Raw genomic sequence first — 18,805 nt, 5'->3', positions numbered from 1 at the left:
AAAACCCTTTCGTCGACCAAGTCCACTCTGAGAAATTTGTCAAATACGCCCGCACGACTAAACCAGGTCATGGCGCATTTGGATATTCCGCAGACGGAGAATGGCTCCTCTAGCGAGCTTCATACGCTGCATTCTATCCCAAAGTCTAATGTGTTCACCTCCAATCTTCCCGCGGATTCCGAATTTCCTACACCCAAGGCTTCTCACGATGCGCCCCGCGAGAAATTGGGACCGCGCATGGTCAAGGGAGCGTTGTATACATATGTGCGCCCTGATCCCGAAGGAGAGGCAGAATTACTAGCAGTCAGCCAACGTGCGCTTCAAGATATTGGTTTGAAGGAAGAGGAGGCCAAGACGGATGATTTCAAAGATGTTGTGGCGGGTAAGAAAATCCTGACATTGGATGAAAAAACCCCAGATGAAGGCATATACCCATGGGCTCAGTGCTACGGCGGCTACCAGTTCGGGCAATGGGCTGGCCAGCTTGGGGATGGACGTGCCATATCATTGTTCGAGTCCACTAACCCTGCGACGGGCACACGCTACGAGATACAACTCAAAGGTGCTGGCAGGACACCATACTCGCGTTTTGCTGACGGGCGAGCGGTTCTTCGCTCTTCCATTCGAGAGTTTGTCGTCTCCGAGTATTTGAATGCAATTGGGATCCCGAGTACAAGGGCTTTGTCCTTGACACTGAACAAGGGAAGTAAAATTATGCGCGAACGAATTGAGCCTGGTGCGATTGTTGCGCGATTTGCACAAAGTTGGATTCGTTTTGGAACCTTTGACCTGCAACGGATTCGTGGAGACCGTAAGACACTGCGAACGTTGGCAGATTACACTGCTGAGCATGTCTATGGCGGGTGGGATAAGCTGCCATCTAAGTTGCCTGTAGGTGATGCCAAAGAAGTCCACATGCAAACGCGCGATGGCGTTGCAAAAGATGTGGTTGAAGGTGAGGGCGAAACAGCAGAAAATCGTTATGTTCGTTTGTACCGCGCCATCCTCCGCCGCAATGCGGAAACCGTCGCCAAATGGCAGGCATACGGCTTCATGAACGGCGTTCTCAACACCGACAACACATCTATCCTCGGCCTCTCCATCGACTTTGGCCCCTTTGCCTTCCTCGATACATTCGACCCGACATACACGCCGAACCACGACGACCACATGCTCCGCTATAGCTACCGTAACCAACCCACTATTATCTGGTGGAACCTGGTTCGCCTCGGCGAAGCCCTAGGCGAACTCTTCGGCGCAGGAAACTACGTCGACGACGAGACCTTTGTCGAAAAAGGTGTAACAGAAGAGCAAGCACCAGGCCTCGTCAAATGCGCCGAATCAGCAATCGACCGCGCAGGTGAAGAATACAGAGCTGTCTTCCTAGCAGAGTACCGCCGTCTAATGACGCTGCGCCTCGGTCTCAAGACGCAAAAGGAGTCAGACTTCGACGTTCTCATGTCTGAACTGCTGGATTGTCTTGAAGCTTACGAGTTGGATTTCCATCATGCGTTTAGGAGACTGGGCGATATTCGACTTGCGGATGTTGATGCGGAAGATAAGAGGATAGATGCTGCAGGTCGGTTTTTCCGCAGCGATGCCGCGCCCAGACGCGAGAGCGAGGGTAGAGAGAGGATTGCGAAGTGGCTTGATAAGTGGGCGGAACGCGTCAGGGAAGATTGGGGCGAGGGAAAAGATGAGGACAGGAAGGCAGCGATGGATGCTGTTAACCCAAAGGTATGATTGACTTCCCCCTTTCGTTCTCCAAGTTGGAACCGTCAAGCTAACTGATTGATGTATAGTTTGTTCCCCGCTCTTGGATCCTGGATGAACTCATTGAGCGAGTCGAGAAGAAGCACGAACGTGATATCTTGCCGCAGGTTATGAAGTTGGTGCTCAATCCCTTCCAGGAAGAATGGAAGTGGAATTCAGACGAGGAAGAGAGATTTTGCGGAGATGTGCCAAAGTACAGGGGAATGATGCAATGTAGTTGTAGTTCCTAGACTTGAGACTCGATTTTTCTCAAGAGAGCCTCGATCATCTAATATCAATGGTATCAAACAAGTTTAAACAGTAAAAAGAATCTAGTCCACACCTCCAACCAGATACTCGCCCACCTCTACATTCACCGTCCGCCCCAACGCCCTCGCATACTCCCACCCAAAATTCACTCTCCACCTCGCCCCGGGCTCTAACGCATCATTCGTGCCTGCGCCTCCCGCGCGAACAAGCAAGCGCATACTCGTTAGCGTAGCAATCTGTGTGTACAAATCTGCCACTTGAGGCACCGTCCCATCGAGTAGTGCGCGGAAGATAGCTAGCAAGCGGTCTAGCGTGAACGGGCTGGGGGTCAAGAGGTGTCGACTAATTTTCCGATGCTTGGAACCGGTGCGTTTACCGGTGACGCTGAAAGAGGCGGCGGTAGGGGCGCGGCGCTTGTTCTTGCGCTTATCTGTGTGTTTCATAAAGTAGGTTACATCTGTGCGGGGTGGGTTGTAGGAGGCGAGGTATGCGGCGATGAGGATGTGGGTTGTAAAGTAAGGGAGGGTGTGAGCGGTCATGTTTGCGAGTTTCTTTTTACTGGGCGTGGCGGGGGTTACGGTGTCGTTGGTTACAGGGTCAGCGGTGCTGGGGGCAACAACGATGCGATCCAGGACTGAATCTTCGAGTTGGAAGAGGTGGCGCCGGTTTACCATTAAGCGGGAGAAGTCGCGCGTGCCGAATTGGCCTGATATTATGGGCTCGACAAAAGGCCACCATAGGCGCATGGCACAATCTTTGAAGCTGACCAAGTCTCTGCCTGTGTGTTTGGCGAGAGAGTCGTATACGGCTTGTAGGAAGCGGCCCCAGAGCCATGCATCATCCTCAACAGCAAGATCTGGGGTATAGTCGGGAAACTGTTCGAGAGACGGTGGGTCGAGGAAGATTTTTGGCGGGCTTGCACCTAAGATGGCGATAAGGTCGGTGCGTGAGTAAGTTGGGAAATGGAGGAATAAGGTTGAGGAAGAGTGGAGGACGGAAGGCGCAAGTGGTAGGGTTGTTGAGAGGATAATGGAGAGATTGGGCATCTTTGAGAATTATTAGTAAAGCATCTTTCGAGTTGATACAGCCAGAGACATACCGATTCTCCCAGTCGTCCCAGTGCAGCGATCAATGTTCCTCCCCCTTCACGCAGCTTGTCCATGGCATCTAGCACTAGGACAAATTTCCCTCTTCCCTCCAGTAGTTTTCCCATGTTCACACATAGCGCGCTTAGGTTCTCTGTTCGCGCATATGGTCTCCTATCCGTCTTCTCGTCGTGGAACTCGTCAAGAGCATCGAGAGTAGATGCGACGATGCGCTCGACAAGATGGCGCGTGGTGATGCATTCGCGGACGTTGATGATGACATGGCATAAGCGTGACAGGTGAAAGAAGGAGCGCAGGATGGATGATTTGCCCGTTGCTGTCAGGCCGTGTATGTTGAGCAAGGGTGGAGATGGGAGATGGGCCTGTTATTGTTTATCAACACAATGAATGTATACTGAAGGCTAGAAGTGCGTCCTACACTATAGAGAGCGGCAAGATGCTGTATTTGGTGATGGCGACATTGGAACTCGGCATCCAGCTGCGTAATGATTTCGTCGGGCAACATTGTCGCGATGAGTGGTTGTTGAAGCCAAAGTGCCAGGGTGGGACGGGATGCCGCCGTCGCGCTACATCGACGCTAAACGCGACTGCACGTGCGCCGCGGATAGAATAGTCACGACGCCAAGCCTCTTACTATCTTCCTTGTAACATCTCCTTTGTACCAACAACTAACACCCTTTTTTGTCAAAATCTGCATCTGTCCAGGCACCACACACATGATTTTGCTCACCTGGCCATGTATGCAGTCATTTGACATGACGGCATGTGGCTTACCTATCCATGAGCATCACTGCCTACTGCCTCCAGCTGCGGGGGCGCAGCATCAGCCTGACGTCCTTCCTTGAATTCGTCCCTCATCTTCTGCCTCTGTAGAATACCTCTCAGCACATCTCTAAGCATATCTCTTAGTATTTCATGATTTTTTAGACTCCTATGGATACAGCTGCCAGCCTTATCGCAATTGCGACACTCTGCGAGAAACTCATCAAGTACATTAACGCCACCCGTGCGGCCAAGGATGACAGGCAACGCCTTCGCTCACAGATACGGGCATGCAGCCATATCATCCTTCAACTCAAAGACGAAGCCGAGGACTCTGAAAACTCTGAGGAAAGCGAGGAATGGGCCAAGTCAATGCAGTTACTGTCCAGTCCACTCCATCGCCTTCATGAGGCTCTGAGCGTAGCAGCTCAGGCTCTTTCCCCTCGGGACAGCGCCATAGAGAAACTGAAATGGCCTTTCAAGGAACAAGATGTACGGAAACTAATAGACGCTGTAAGATGTGAGATGGACTTATTGTCCTTGGCTCTGGACAGAAATTCAACACGGCTGCTGCAAAAGATCAGTCTTCACTCCCAACACAACGAGCAGCTACTTTTGGAGTTGAAAGCCGCGCTGGGGACTCGAGATGTTGACCATCAGTTTGCTCTTGAAAACGTCGCAAAAAAACTCGGGAGACTTGAGATGGGCCAGCATGGCGTCCAAGGACAAGTTCAGCAGCTGCACGAACGCCACGACTTAGAGGAAGCCATACAGAAGCGACAGTCCATCCTTGAGTGGCTAACTCCTATTGATCATGAATCTCAACAGCGCGACGCCATTCGTTCACGACAAGCTGGAACCGGCCAATGGCTGCTAAATTCACAACAGTATCAAGACTGGCTCGCTGGAAAGCATCGTACATTGTTCTGCCCAGGAATACCGGGCGCAGGAAAGACGGTTCTGGCTTCCATAATCAATGAGGATCTGAAGCACCGATTCCATGTTGACCCCCAAATTGGCCTTGCCCATCTGTTTTTTGACTACCGTCGCCAGGATCAGCAGTCATTAGAGGTTCTCCTTTCTGGCTTGCTGAAACAGCTTGTTGCACAACAGCTACCATTACCTAAACAAGTGGAAGCTTTCTACACAACTCACCGACAGAAGTACTCTGGTCGGGTCAGTACAGTCGTGCCGACCTTGGAAGTAGTGATTGCGAGCTTCTCAAAGGTCTTCATTGTACTAGACGCTGTTGATGAATGTCTGGCCCCCGAACAAAATTGTACAGACTTCTTATGTGTCATACAAGAGTTGCAGGAAAGGCATAAGCTCCAACTCCTCGCCACATCACGTGTTATTCCGGAGGTCACCGAGCGATTTACGGATGCTTCCATATTACAAATCCAAGCAGATGCTCAAGATGTTCGAAAGTACCTCACTCAACAAGTACATCGACTTCCAGGCTTCGTACGAAAAGATGTAGAACTGCAAAATGAGGTAATCTCCAGCATCGTTGAAGCGGTGCAAGGGATGTGAGTTAGTCCTTAGTCGTGTCAGACGTTATTCTAACTATGTAGGTTCCTCCTTGCCAAGCTTCACTTGGACTCTATGCTTGGGAAAAGGTCCGTAAAAGCACTACGAAATTTACTCCATAGTCTCGCAACGGGATCAAAGGCCTACGATGCTGCATACGAAGATGCGATGCTCAGAATTGAAGGGCAAATTGATGATCAAAGAGAGCTGGCAAAGGAAGCATTGGCCTTTCTCACCTGCACTAAGCACCGCTTTTCAAAGCTAGATTTGGAGATGGCACTCGGTGCAGAGTTTGATAACCCAAAGATCGATCCGGACAACTTTCCAGACATAGATGACATCGTAACTGCGTGCGCTGGACTTGTTACAATCAACGATGAGAGCGACACTGTCGGGTTAGCCCATTATACCACACAGGAATACCTTGAACGAACACAGCAACGCTGGTTTCCACATGCGCAGGCCCTCATCACAAATGCATGTCTCTCCTATCTCTCATTTCCCTCCTCTCCACTCAGTCAAGATGATTGGGCTGTTGGCTTGGGTGAAACTTGGGCAAGTCACGATTGGTGTACCTACAGTGTGAAGAATTGGGGTCATCATGCTAGCCAAGTCCCCGATAGTCATGGAAGGGTCATGGCAGTCCTCAACCAAGCAACAGATTCAAGGTCCAGTATCGGCTTTTTGTATCACGAGCTTACAGGCAATTGGATTTTGTGGCCGCACATCGAAATAGACGAGTCTTTACTGGAAGGCTTGCATCTGGCAGCCTATTTTGGTCTTGAGGCGGCCTTTGTTGCATTGCTGAAGCAGGCAGTGGATCAGTCTTTAGAATTCAACGGAAAGGATCCATCGCTAACAACTGCATTGGCGATTGCAACTTACTATGGCCACGAAGCAATCGTCAGACAGCTGCTACTACACGGTGTCTCGATCGAACCTTCGATTCACTCGCCGCATTCTAATGGCTCAGCTACTGTCATGCATCTCGCTGCAATGAGAGGACACAGTATCGTTCTCAAGCTGTTCCTAGATCACGGCGCCGATGTCAATCTGCGCAATTTGGAGGGCAAGACTGCTTTGCACTTTGCAGTCGCTTGTGGTAGTGTCCCAGCTACAATGGTCTTGCTTGAGGCGCAAGCTAACGTTAATATCTGTGATGAGTGGGGCCAGACTCCATTGCATAAGGCAGCGGCAAACAAAAGTGGAAATCTTGCAATCGTCCAGCAGCTGATCAAGCATGGAGCCGCAATTGACCTGTGTGACGATGTAGGAGATACAGTTCTACATCATGCACTTACTGGAGGCAGTATTCTTTGCATAAAACTGCTGGTCGAGGCGCAAACGGATGTAAACGCTGCTAACATTCAAGGAATGACTCCATTACACCGTGCGGCGGCAAGAGATGACGCGACGATTCTCAAATGTCTTCTTGATCTCGGCGCATCTGTCGAACAAACTACCAAGACCGGATTCACAGTGCTGATGTCGGCTTGCTTGCTAGGGTCTCATTTTCAGGAAAAATTGGAAATCCTCCTCGCAGCCGGAGCGGATCTGCACGCGCTAGACTGTTACAACCACTCTGTACTGGTTTGGGCTATGTATCTTGAACCGAGGCCGGATCTCCTGCGGTTCTTACTTGAGCAGGGCGCGGATCCTAAATTGGGTGTATCCCCCTTATCATATGCTGTGTCACAGTTTGCCGAAGATAAGACTAGTACTTTTCCATCACGACAAGATTCGGTTGGCGGATCTATTAACTCTTTGCAGTCTGGTGGGTATGACTCGGATCGGACCTTTGCGGGCCATACTGTAGAGAATTTTGAAGGAATCAACAAACAGGCTAAAGAAGAATGGCTGGTTCGGAAGCGAAATTGGGAGGCGTGTATTCAGATACTCAAAGAGTTTGGCGCAGAATGAAGTCTAGCGTGGACGCAGGATTATACCCAAGTGTTTCTTTCTATCACATATTTCACTATCTTCTTTTCTTTACTTTCCGCATCTTCTCTTACCTAGCCATGTATACGAGAAGCTAGTCAATCAATACAATCCTTACTCAAAAAAAATCTTTGTAACTTCAACAACAGTGACTAGAAGAGAAAATCACTTTTCACGTATCCCTTTCTTACCTCTAAGTAAATTTTGCAAGTGAACATGATTTACTGAGAGAATTTATGAACAAGGTACCTCGATAAACAGCAGCAATTATCGCGCAAGCAAGATACATAATTCCATAGCTGCGATAAATCGACATTACCACCACATCATCCGGCTCAAGGTACTTCGAAAACCCCTCCTTCACACCCCCTTCCCATCCTTGCCCTCCTCCCTCTCACTCTCAATCTCAACACTCGCCTCCACCCTCTCGGTCATAAGATGTTTAACCCCCCTCATAGCAACCACCGCAACAGTCGCCAGCGCCACAAAAGGCACTATACTCCAAAACGCCAGTCGATAAGCTCGCGCATAAGACCAGTAACTTGCATTCCACGCTGCCGCAATAATCGCTTCGTTAGCTCCAGGTACAGCACTCGCCTTAAACGACGATGCAGATTTGCCCTTCATAGCAGCCAGAAGCGTGGGTACGGAGGAAGCGGGCAAGCCGGCAGCTGTGGCCGCAGATCCAACGTCGCGGGCTAGATGCGAGGCTATACGTGAATTCACGATTGCGTAAATGACAGCGGTGCCGAAAGAGCCGCCAATGGCGCGAGCAGAGAAGGCGAGACCGGTTGCTGTGGAGAGGAAGGCGTGGGGCGCGGTGTACTGGATGCATGCGACGAGGAGGGTCAAGGGGCCTGCGCAGCCGATGCCGGTGAGGGCTGTGAAGACGATTTGGAGGGTGCCCCAGGAGGGTTTTATGAAGGCGAAGCATATGGATGCTATGAGCATTATGAAGAAAGTTACGGCCAAGGGTGTTTCTATAGGTTGATTAGTTGGAGGAAGATTGGAGAGAGTAAGGGGGTAGAGACGGACTTAGGTCTTTGAATTTGGTGGCCCACCATGTTACAGCTAGGGAAGTGAAGATGGAAGCGATTTTGTAGGAGAGTTGGCGGATTGCGATGTTCCAGGAGTCGTCTTCGAAACCGAGATTGAGGATGACTTGTGGGGTTACGGCGTTGATGGCGGAGTAGTAGATCCAACCTTCAATTGTGAAGGCGAAGGTTGAGAGCCAAAAGTTGGGGCCGGTGGAGAAGAAGACGTGGGCGACTATGCCGTCTGATCTTCCTTTCCATTCTGAGTGTGTTAATGGGTTTCTTTGAGGCTATTGGGGAGACTATACCGTAGAGACAAAAAGCTATAAAGAGAACGATTCCACATGTCAAGTTTGCACATACATGCGGGTCGCTCCATCGATATGCGCCACCTGCCCAGTTGAGAGCAAGGAGCATCAGAGTGGCAGCGGCAACGAGCAAAAAGGATCCGATAGGATCGCATGCCCATGCCCATTCCTTGAAGCGCATTCGCGGGTAGTCTGTTCTTTTCTTAGGCCAATAGAACGCGAAAAGACCTAGTGATGTGATGCCATGGAGTGCGACCTGGATCCAGAAGATGTATCGCCAGCCGGAAGCGCTGAGGTTTGTGACGGCTCCCGCTGCTAAACTACCAACACTACAAGTTCGTTAGTGACAAAGGCCGTTGCAATTAGATGATGAAGTTCAACGTACGTGCCTCCCATCACACCTGCAACACCGGCAAGTCCGTTGGCCAAAGCGCGGTACTTCAAAGGGAGGATTTCAGAGGGAATGGATTGGACGATGGAGATTGTGGCAAGCGTAGTGCCAATGAGGATACCACCACCAATCAACATGGACATGCTGGTGGCTTTCGCACAAATGATGGCACCAACGCATGCTATCAGAGGTGGTATAGTGGCGAATAGTTTGCGATCAAGGACGTCTGATAGACGGCCGACGGGTGGCGAAAGGACTGATTGCATGAGCAGCGGGCCCTTGCTTCGATTAATCATTCACTCGGTAGTATTGATATTTGGTGGAACGCACTTGAATGATCCAGCTAGCAATTGCGGGTTCGCCCAGCTCGCGAATGATGAAGGATAGGACGGAACCTGCAGCTACAACGACAAAGACCTGAGACATGACTCTGGGTTGAACGTAAGACTACTTTCCGGCTGGTTGAGAGTATACGACATACGCAAAGCAACAGCAGAAAACAACAACCCATGATCGCCAAGAGAGGTTGACATGCTTGACGTCCTCGTTTGCCTCTTGGTCAATGGGCACAATGTGTGCGGTGCGGCTATGGGCAACCTCGACCCGAGTGGTTTCTGTTTTATCATCCATAGCTGCTCACTTGGAATTGCAAAACGATAGAATGAGGAGGGTAAGGAAAAGAAAGACCATTCCGCATGGTTGTGGATGTGCTGCAGCAGGACTAGACTGTCTACGGGCATGCCTTAGGCAGGCTGTCATGTGGGCGAGTGCTACGGGCGTTTTCCCCCACGGCCTTGCATATCGGCAAACGACAACGGCCGGGGTAACAGGATGGTTAATAGTCGTCTGGGTGACATTTGCCGCATTTTGGGGAAAGCTGCATGCGGGGGTCCGTATTGGGGGAAGATTGGCACTTTCCTGCTGTCATGGTGGTGCGGGGAAGTATGCATTGGATCCGGGCTCTTGCCTAGTCTTGCTGTCTCCTTTTTGAGTTGATCTTTCTTCTTGCTGGACTAAATACGGCGTAATGACGATGTACTTGTACCCTCCATAGTAGGTGGTGAGGAACGAACTGGTGGGGGTTGAATGAATGAGGAAAGGCCAAGGCCGGGGGAGAGGCAGCGCCGCCCCGCTGGACCCTGAGATTGGGGTTGATTGCTTTCAACTTTTTTTCCCTTGTCACACTCTCTTCCGTCAACCCAAATTGAATCCACACAATCTGCAAATATTCAACCGCTCAGCTCAGTCCATAGCACTACTTACGCCCGCCTGAGCATAGTTCCATCCCACCAGGCCGTGTTATGAGCACCCAAAGCGCACTCGCGGGCCGTCTGGTCCCGCTACGCACCAAGGACGAAGTGCGCGCCAGCTTGGAGACACACCCGGTCTATGTAGTCGAGGTGCCGGCCAAGTTTGCCAATTCCATCAAGGAGTGAGAGACTCACTCGCTGTGCATGTGCTCGACTCGTCTACTAACTTTGCAGTGCCGTCCAAGCTGCCCTGCCCGACTTCAGGACGTCCGAGATCTCGCATTTGCGCCGCGTTGTACAGTTCAAGTACCTACCGCCACATCTGCAAAAGGATTTCTATCCGCCGACAAGGCTCCCGAGAGGTGACGAAGATGATCCTGCCTTAGCATTTTTATCTTCCTCTCCTGCATCCTCTCCTGCACAACCAGGCAGTGCCCAGACTGCTGACGAAGCTCTTACTGAACATTTTGATTTAGTTCGCTACTTTTTGCTGTGTCCCACACGCTATCTCAGCCGTGCCGACCTCGTAGCTATCATACGCACATGTCCGCCCTATGACGCAAAGACTGCTCTCCCTCGCATCTTCCATGTGACGGTGCCAGCCCTGGCGCCCATCTCCGCAAATCAGGCCGCACAGTGGAGCAATGCATACTGGCCTATCTCGTACAAAAACACCAATCCCTATGGCCCTCATCCAAGCCTCGTACAACGCAACCAGGACGACATCCAGCCCGGAGTGGGGACCTATCTTGGCTTGGCGAGGGCTGCTGGGGCGCAGATATCTGATGAATGTCTAGGTGAAGAAATCGGTGTTGTCGTTGTCGATCATACCAAGACAAAGCCCGATATCATTGTTGTCGCTGGTGACTGTCGCTGGAGATCCTTCACTGGCACAGCCGAACCCCACAATGGCACCGGCAATGTCATGGCACACTCTGTTTTGCGTGCCATTGCCATGGTTGCAAAGAAACGACTTCGCGCTGCTGGCACTGATCCCGTATACTTGGACCGCCCACTCTTCTGCGACAGCCCCCTCACCTCAGTCGAGCAAGAATATTTCGAGATCAACAACATCCATTCCAGCGGCTATTTGTGCGTTGACCTAGACATTTACCTGACTCACGAGCCCTGTGTCATGTGCTCAATGGCCATTCTACACTCAAGGTTCAGGCGATGCGTTTTCGCCAAACGTATGCCACACACCGGAGGCATGACGGCAGATAGCCCGGACGACTCATCGACGGCTCCCACCGGTCTGAAGAACGGCCTATTTTGGCGACCAAATGAACTCAACTGGAAGTTCCTGGCTTGGGAGTTCAAGGAGGATGGGGAGCCAGTTCACGGTGCAATGGGCCTAAAAGATACCCTGCATGCTTAGATTCGGATGCTCGTGTGGGACACTATTGGATAATTAGCATTGTCATGGCGCATTGAGTTAGTGTTCTTTCGTCCGGTGGCCATTCGAATATGATTTAGACAAAATATGGAACTAGGGACGGGCTACTTGAACATTGTAATTAGTCGGAATGAAATCCAAGCCTCAGACGCGTGGGGATCCAACATCCATATGTATGAATCCTTGTCGAGCTACCGGTAACCCCGATGAGTCGAGCCGCCTCGAAGGATCGTTCCTGGCTTTACTTCATGAAGACTAGCCAGCTGTAGGCTTATTTAAGCGTCTTTGGCCCCCAAGTATGGCAAGATCTAATATCACAAAGCAAACTACTATTCTGATCAAAGAGACTAGGTCGTAACCAACACCATGCATCTCCGTCCCGCCCAGCCTTCGGACGAGCCAGCCATAGTCTCGCTATGCGCCCGCGCCTTTTACAACGAGGACCTGTTCGGTCGAGTCATGCACCCGCATAGGGATCAATACCCCGAAGACTTGGAAATCTACTGGCGGGCAGTCGTCCGCCGCGAGTGGGCAAACCCGCGCAACAGGGTCTTCGTCGTCGTGCGTCGCAGCGAATCCCAACCGCCTCAAAATGGCGACAAAAATGAAGAAGATGAAGTAGTCGGCATGGCAATCTGGCAGCGTCAAGGCGACGACGCAACCGCTCAGAAAATAATACAAGAACACACCGACCCGACCCCTCTCTTCGCACACGTCGCACCCCGCCAAAACCGCGCCGCAGACCCCAGCAAAAAAGACCACCTCGCCAACTCTGCAAAATACACCCAACACTACTGGTCAGGCGTACACTCAGAAAACTGGTACCTCTCCCTCTGCGCCGTGGACCCCGCTCACGCCGGCCGCGGCTACGGGCGCCTGCTCGTACAATGGGGGCTTGAGCGTGCGCGCGAGGAGGGAGTCGATGCGAGTGTTGTTTCGAGCGAGGGGTCGCCACCGTTTTATCTGCGGTGCGGGTTCGATGAGGTAGTGGGGAACGCGCATGAAGGGGAGGGGAATCCGCTTAAGGTGGATGCGGTGAGGGGTGGGGATATTTTGTTCATGTGGGGGAAGAAGGGGAGGGAGTAGACGGGGTGGGAAGGTTGACGTTTGGGATAGGATGTTTTGATGTGCGTTTACGAGGCTGTTTTGGTAAGATTGGGGGTTATTTCCTGGGTTATTCCCCGTGTAACAGTCGTTTTTCTGTGTAAGGTTAGAGACGGAAATAGAATGTGTATTGTCATCAATAGATCGACAGTAAGCGGCGGCGGAATCTGACCTAGTAGTGCGCTTACGTTCCGCATTCGTCGTGTGATAGTGTAAAGGGAAAGAACAACAAACACCCGGTACAACGGTTCGTGATATGAGTTTCCTTTCTGCTTTTCGTTATGGCAAGTTACTGTATGTGCATTCTGAATAGAGAAAAATGTCATTGAATCGCGTATTCTGGTGCCATGATTGAGGGACTGGACCGTCTATATAAACTTGAGCAAGAAACCAAAAAAAAAGAATCACCAAGCGATAACACAAACACAATCTCCTCACCTCCAATCTTTTACCACCACCAAAAAAAACAACCCAACCCAATCATCCACCATGTACCTCACCACCGCCATCCTCACAACCACCCTCCTCACCACCCTCACCTCGGCAACCATCATCCTCGGCCACGCCAACTACAACGACGGCCACAAAGATACGGCGGTATGGATCCAAGGCCAAGACGCCTGCGCCTACACGTACATGGGCCACGACAGCCCCTGCGCCTACAACGGCGGCAACTTTGTCGCTTCAAACACGTTCCACTACCGCATCGTCAACTGCGACAATGGGCAGCCGTTTACGCTGCAGAATGAGGATGGCTCGAAGAATGCAGAGGCTGTACTTAATCCGATTGATGACTTGGTGCATTGTCCTGGCGGCTATACGATGGGGCAGACTTGGGTTTTTTAGATAGATGAGTGGAGTGGGGGGGAGAGATACTGACTTGTTCGCTCACTTTGTTTGATCTGATATTTGGGTAGTTTGGAAAGGGAGAAAGATGGGTAGTACTCAGTCTTTTAACGCTCGTTTCAGTTTTGGCTTTTTTTTTGTTGTTGCGGCGGTTTGTATAGATGGAGAGGAAAGGCTTGAATTCAAGGTTTCGAGAATATCTGCTAAAGTTCTTGCTGAAGTGCCTTTTGTGTGCTTGGAAATGCGTGAGGTCGTGTTTTTTTTGTGATGCGGTCATGTGGTGAAGGGTGGGTATGCTACAACACGATGCCAGGACCAAGAAAAATAGCGGAGACACAGGGATGGTTAAGACAGTAGTACAACCGTGGACCTAGCGGAGCTGCAAGCAGTAGCCAGGATAAGTGGAGTGTATTATCACAGGCGCTACACCTCATCAGTAGTTCATGTGTCGGTGTCATGACAGGATATGCTGGGTTATAATTTATTTGTCTACATTACCATTACATTATTGGCATTTTTACTTTGGCAAGCGAAGTTTGCCAGGGACATATGCTCCTGCATCGGTGCGAGCAGGCTCGTTTTTCACCGTCCACTCGACGTCTTTTCTGATGAACAACTGTTCTGTGCTTCGTTGGCTGGACCGCCGTTCCAGATCTACACTCTTGTTGCCCGTCGTTGTATCTTCGTCCACTATCGATAACCGCTCCTCAGCTCGTACTATGTCCTCCCTTTCATGCCTCGATTCTGGAGATATTGAGCCCCCGGTCCGGGTAGTCATCAATACTGACATATCATACACTTCGTGCCGCGCTGACTGCGATGCACTGTGGCAGATCGTGTAGTCGTGGCCGTACCTCCCTGATGACTTGGAATTGTATCCAAATCCTGGTTTGACACCGCTGCCCGTGTCGAAGCTCTGAATGAAAGATTTCAAACAGGGAATGGTGCTGGCAAGAAGCGAGGCGCAGACTTGACATTGCTGGAGCTCCAATGCGCCTACACGGTCTACACCAGGGTTCGCACTGTGCAGTGCCTTTCTCCAAGATAAGAAGAACAGGCTCGTGAGTAGAAGCAGAGGTAGGCGTAGCCCGAAGATGCCGAGGACTTGTAGTTTAAACGATATGGACATTTGGAGATTGCGGATGAGGTAGGTAGGGGTGAGTGCGAGGATAAAGTCGGTTAGGGCGTCTGTGGCAGTGACGAACAGATAGCGACTCTCGATTCCTTCGCATATCTGGGAAGAGGTTCGCGGCGATAGAGTGGTAGCGGGACAACCGATTGAGACGAGGAACGCAGAGGCGATAATCCAGATGACGACGATGCCGGTGATGAAGACGCAGGTTTTCCAGGCATTTCGCATTTCTCTCGTGAAGAGGCGCTGGACTAGGAGGATGGTGGAGAGCTTGGAGAAGCCGAGGCAGATGTAGACGACTACTTGGTTGCTGGAATATGCCTGTTCAAATTGGATTAGACATATGTAGTTTCGATGTGTCATGCTAGTCAGCAGAAAGAGTGTTTACCCATGCCATGCGCGTATACTGCGCATCGGTCAAGGTCCCAAAGGACTTTGCCAGTCCTGCCGACAACGACAGGAGCAGCAATGAAAATTGAATCAAGTCCGTCACCTAACATCTGCGTCAATTTCACACAAGGCTTATACGCGGAAAAAAAAGTAAGCTCACCTGTGCAAGCAGCACAGCCGCATCATCCAATCCCAACATGCGCCATTTGATAAATATGCGCGTCAGAAACGTAAGGCTGGTGTATATGAATGACAGAAACGTGACAATGTACAGCACCCCGCTTTGATCGTCGTCTGTAATGCGAGCCCACCGATAACTGCGATCTACAGGTAGAACTTCCGCCGCTGCCATTGTGAACAAAAGGGTGGAACGCGGGAAGCCCCCGCTGATCAAGTTTCTTCAAAATCACAGAGTGACCACGTGTGTAGAAGAAAGGGGGTACCGGCGACACATGAGTACTATCTTCTTGTTACACAAAGTCCGTCGCACAGCGCTCTGATCCTTCCAATCGCTTCTGCGTCACAGTTACCAGCCTCACACCATGGATGTTGCTGCGGCAGACGCAAAAACGTACATGGGACAATGTGCGGTAGTTGATGGCTGGAATTCAGCCGGCACGCAATTTATCTCGTATCATGCTGCAGCCATGGCAAATACGGGACGGGAGGCGTTCTTCGGGATTTTGCCCTGATAGATCTTTCTATGACTGTGTGTTCCTCACGTTCTAGTGGTGTGCCGCGCAAGGTTAGGATCCCGCTGCTCTGTCGACACACAGACGGGACATGGGTTCGTGGGGGGAAGGACGGACGGACGTTGCATCGCTTGCATCGAAGAACAAGAGTGGCTCTAACCGCTCGCCCCGGCCCGCACCCCTGCCGAAGCCTTTACTTTACAGCTACCCATGCTCCATTCCGTACGAAGTGGTACAGCACGCTAGATCCTGCCGAATCCTCTTTGCTCGGACCTTTGCACCTTCACGGAAATCCACGACCGGTTGGATTTGCGGCACGGGGGACGTCTTGGGACAAATGGGCGAATCAGAACTTGCACCTGCACAACGGCCTGACGACCCGAGGGAGAACTGGATCCACTCGTTTGTAGATTTGCTGTGCATTGATCGTCCGTCGTTGCATCCCCAGCATGTGCAGCAGTCCAACGCGACCTCGACCCTTCGCTAACGCGGCTCGAACGTGGTGGTTTGACATGTCGTCCTGCTTAGAACGACCTACCTAAACGCGAAAGGGCCGAAAGAACTAAGCGCATCGATGGGAAATAGCCGGTGATAAATGGGGTATTATGTGCGTTTGCAACAGAAGACATGGGAAATGCGGTTTTTACGCAATTTTTTAATCATACGATTAATATCTCTTCATCGCTGCTAGTAAGGGTTTGGCGAGATTGTTCTTCCTTGGGGGGAGGTTTTATTCGACTTTTAGCCACGCCACACCCGGTACGCCTTACCATCCCGCACAGTGCTTATTATCTGGATCTTTACATTCGTTTTCTTTTTGTGCTCGTTTCTGTTGGTCAATCATGTCGGAAACAAAGGCTGTCGAGGCGGTAGTCTCGTTTCCCGCCGACAGCGAACTCCAGCAAGATGGTGTCATTTCGGAGAAGAAAGGTACGGTTGGCGACCAAAAGGACATGTACCGCATGGGAAAGCAGCAGGAACTGCGACGAAACTTCCGCTTCGTGTCCATTTTCGGATACTCCATGGTCCTCATGGCAACATGGGAAACCGTCTTGACGTACGTAAGGGGTTCGTACAGTTGGTTTTGTGTGGTCTGACATTTTCCAGTACTCTGATCATCCCCCTGACCAACGGTGGCACCGGTGGCGCCATCGTCATGTTCCTCGTCACAGCAGTATGCATGGGATTTGTGATTGTGTCCATGGCTGAAATGGCTTCAATGTGAGTAAAATGCTCTTTTACTGGTTCTCGCGCAAGCAGTTCAAGCACACTGTTGCATAGTCCCTGCGTAGATCTGGTTCTACAAAAAGGAAGGCGACAAGGCATGAAAATGCGCCACCACGGTTACTATGGCAGTCACTGACATGCGAAAAGGGCACCTACCTCTGGTGGTCAGTACCATTGGGTCTCGGAATTCGCTCCCCGAAAACATCAAAAATTTCTCAGTTATGTTGTCGGTTGGCTGTGCGTCTTGGGTTGGCAGACGGGTATCGCATCCATTGCCTACCTAGCTGGTGGCCAGATCCAAGGCCTCGTCATTCTCAACAACCCCGACTACATTCCTGAAAGATGGCACGGCACTCTACTCGTAATCGCCGTCGCCACATTCTCCATCATCTTCAACACTCTGCTAGCCCGCAAGCTTCCCCTCGTCGAAGGCATCGTCCTAGTCCTCCATATCTTCGGTTTCTTCGCCGTCTTCATTACCATGTGGGTGTTGGGGCCACGCAGCTCGGCCAAAGAAGTATTTGGAGGTTTTCAGGACAATGCTGGATGGGGTAATGTAGGGCTGTCCGTGCTGGTTGGTCAGCTGACACCCATCTTCGCTCTGCTGGGTGCAGACGCGGCGACGCACATGTCCGAGGAGCTGAAAGACGCTTCCTACACGCTTCCTCGTGCCATGATTGCCACAGCAGTTGTAAACAGCATCCTCGGTTTCCTCATGCTCATCACCTTTTGCTTCTGCCTCGGCGACGTGAGCACCGTTCTCAGCACCCCAACCGGCCAACCCCATATCCAGGTTCTATACAACGCAACGAAATCGATCCCAGGAGCCACCGTCCTCGCATCTATTACCACCATCATGGCCGTCTTTGGCTGCGTCAACAACGTCGCTACGTGCTCGCGCCAGCTCTTCGCTTTTGCCCGCGACAACGGTGTCCCCTTTAGCGCCTTCTTCTCCCGCGTCCAGCCCGGATGGGACATTCCTCTCAACAGTGTCTTCATGTCCTTTCTCATCGCCTGTCTGCTTTCTCTCATCAACATTGGCAGCTCCGTTGCCTTCAACTCCATCGCCTCACTGGGCACATGCGCGCTGCTATCATCCTACATCATCAGCATTTCGTGCATGTTCATCAAGAGGTGGAACAACGAGCCACTGATTCCCTGCAAATTCTCTCTCGGACGTGCTGGTATCTGGATCAACGGCATCTCTATCGTGTATCTATGCATCGCGCTTGTGTTTGTCTTCTTCCCTACTTTCCCTCACCCAACAGCTGCGCTCATGAACTGGAACATCTTGATCTATGGCGTCGTTGTCATCTTTTCGTTCATCTACTTTGCTGTCAAGGGGCGCAAGGTATATGTTGGGCCTGTTGAGTATCTCAACAAGGATTTGTAGATGGTATGTTGGGAAAATTGGTAGTGGCCATTGGGTTGGGTCTCTTATAAAAGTTGAATGATTGGAAACTCTAGTTTAAATTTCCATATAATCTGCCATATACCAGAGCTGCAAAGTATGAATATATTAGTGTAACATTCAAGATGAGCTCAATTCTAGCATGCTTCGGTTTTTTCCCTGTGGCGGTGCCGCATTCGGTATCCTCAGTTGCTGTTGGAAGAGAATAGAACAACTAGCGATTCATGGTAGAAATTGTAATGAAGATGGCCTCATTGCAGGATAGA

General features: G+C 51.0%; 11 protein-coding genes across 11 annotated transcripts; 8 read left to right on the top strand and 3 right to left on the bottom strand.

Annotated features, from left to right (window-relative positions):
* Positions 1-69: 69 nt before the first annotated feature.
* Positions 70-2,003, top strand: COCCADRAFT_88521 (uncharacterized protein; the record flags this gene model as incomplete). Its single annotated transcript, XM_007711247.1, has 2 exons — positions 70-1,737; positions 1,803-2,003. The coding sequence occupies 2 exons, from the start codon at positions 70-72 to the stop codon at positions 2,001-2,003; spliced, it is 1,869 nt and encodes a 622-aa protein (XP_007709437.1).
* An 81-nt stretch (positions 2,004-2,084) lies between these two features.
* Positions 2,085-3,633, bottom strand: COCCADRAFT_88635 (uncharacterized protein; the record flags this gene model as incomplete). The annotated part of the gene is made up of 3 exons (XM_007711246.1): positions 2,085-3,068; positions 3,122-3,490; positions 3,547-3,633. The coding sequence occupies 3 exons, from the start codon at positions 3,631-3,633 to the stop codon at positions 2,085-2,087; spliced, it is 1,440 nt and encodes a 479-aa protein (XP_007709436.1).
* A 428-nt stretch (positions 3,634-4,061) lies between these two features.
* On the top strand, positions 4,062-5,423 carry COCCADRAFT_88609 (uncharacterized protein; the record flags this gene model as incomplete). The annotated part of the gene is made up of 1 exon (XM_007711245.1): positions 4,062-5,423. The coding sequence occupies one exon, from the start codon at positions 4,062-4,064 to the stop codon at positions 5,421-5,423; it is 1,362 nt and encodes a 453-aa protein (XP_007709435.1).
* Positions 5,424-5,465: 42 nt separating this feature from the next.
* Positions 5,466-6,038, top strand: COCCADRAFT_45374 (uncharacterized protein; the record flags this gene model as incomplete). The annotated part of the gene is made up of 1 exon (XM_007711244.1): positions 5,466-6,038. A coding segment is annotated over one exon (573 nt), but the record flags the coding sequence as incomplete, so codon positions are not given.
* A 501-nt stretch (positions 6,039-6,539) lies between these two features.
* On the top strand, positions 6,540-7,340 carry COCCADRAFT_88515 (uncharacterized protein; the record flags this gene model as incomplete). Its single annotated transcript, XM_007711243.1, has 2 exons — positions 6,540-7,163; positions 7,263-7,340. 2 exons carry the CDS (start codon positions 6,540-6,542, stop codon positions 7,338-7,340), a joined length of 702 nt encoding a protein of 233 aa, XP_007709433.1.
* A 378-nt stretch (positions 7,341-7,718) lies between these two features.
* On the bottom strand, positions 7,719-9,721 carry COCCADRAFT_34327 (uncharacterized protein; the record flags this gene model as incomplete). Its single annotated transcript, XM_007711197.1, has 6 exons — positions 7,719-8,338; positions 8,394-8,654; positions 8,701-9,029; positions 9,086-9,369; positions 9,422-9,521; positions 9,573-9,721. The coding sequence occupies 6 exons, from the start codon at positions 9,719-9,721 to the stop codon at positions 7,719-7,721; spliced, it is 1,743 nt and encodes a 580-aa protein (XP_007709387.1).
* Positions 9,722-10,392: 671 nt separating this feature from the next.
* On the top strand, positions 10,393-11,719 carry COCCADRAFT_2635 (uncharacterized protein; the record flags this gene model as incomplete). Its single annotated transcript, XM_007711175.1, has 2 exons — positions 10,393-10,523; positions 10,576-11,719. 2 exons carry the CDS (start codon positions 10,393-10,395, stop codon positions 11,717-11,719), a joined length of 1,275 nt encoding a protein of 424 aa, XP_007709365.1.
* A 384-nt stretch (positions 11,720-12,103) lies between these two features.
* Positions 12,104-12,823, top strand: COCCADRAFT_88639 (uncharacterized protein; the record flags this gene model as incomplete). The annotated part of the gene is made up of 1 exon (XM_007711242.1): positions 12,104-12,823. The coding sequence occupies one exon, from the start codon at positions 12,104-12,106 to the stop codon at positions 12,821-12,823; it is 720 nt and encodes a 239-aa protein (XP_007709432.1).
* A 507-nt stretch (positions 12,824-13,330) lies between these two features.
* COCCADRAFT_2633 (uncharacterized protein) lies at positions 13,331-13,687 on the top strand (the record flags this gene model as incomplete). Its single annotated transcript, XM_007711174.1, has 1 exon — positions 13,331-13,687. One exon carries the CDS (start codon positions 13,331-13,333, stop codon positions 13,685-13,687), a length of 357 nt encoding a protein of 118 aa, XP_007709364.1.
* Positions 13,688-14,582: 895 nt separating this feature from the next.
* On the bottom strand, positions 14,583-15,540 carry COCCADRAFT_50581 (uncharacterized protein; the record flags this gene model as incomplete). The annotated part of the gene is made up of 3 exons (XM_007711241.1): positions 14,583-15,140; positions 15,208-15,312; positions 15,370-15,540. Coding segments are annotated over 3 exons (834 nt in total), but the record flags the coding sequence as incomplete, so codon positions are not given.
* Positions 15,541-16,743: 1,203 nt separating this feature from the next.
* COCCADRAFT_88528 (uncharacterized protein) lies at positions 16,744-18,521 on the top strand (the record flags this gene model as incomplete). The annotated part of the gene is made up of 3 exons (XM_007711240.1): positions 16,744-16,958; positions 17,009-17,122; positions 17,276-18,521. The coding sequence occupies 3 exons, from the start codon at positions 16,744-16,746 to the stop codon at positions 18,519-18,521; spliced, it is 1,575 nt and encodes a 524-aa protein (XP_007709430.1).
* Between the last annotated feature and the right edge of the window lie 284 nt (positions 18,522-18,805).

The sequence above is a fragment of the Bipolaris zeicola genome (assembly GCF_000523435.1).
Source record: "Bipolaris zeicola 26-R-13 unplaced genomic scaffold scaffold_26, whole genome shotgun sequence".
NCBI lineage: Eukaryota > Fungi > Ascomycota > Dothideomycetes > Pleosporales > Pleosporaceae > Bipolaris > Bipolaris zeicola.
The sequence above is the reverse complement of the archived record's forward strand: the minus strand, read 5'-3'. Positions and strand labels throughout refer to the sequence as shown.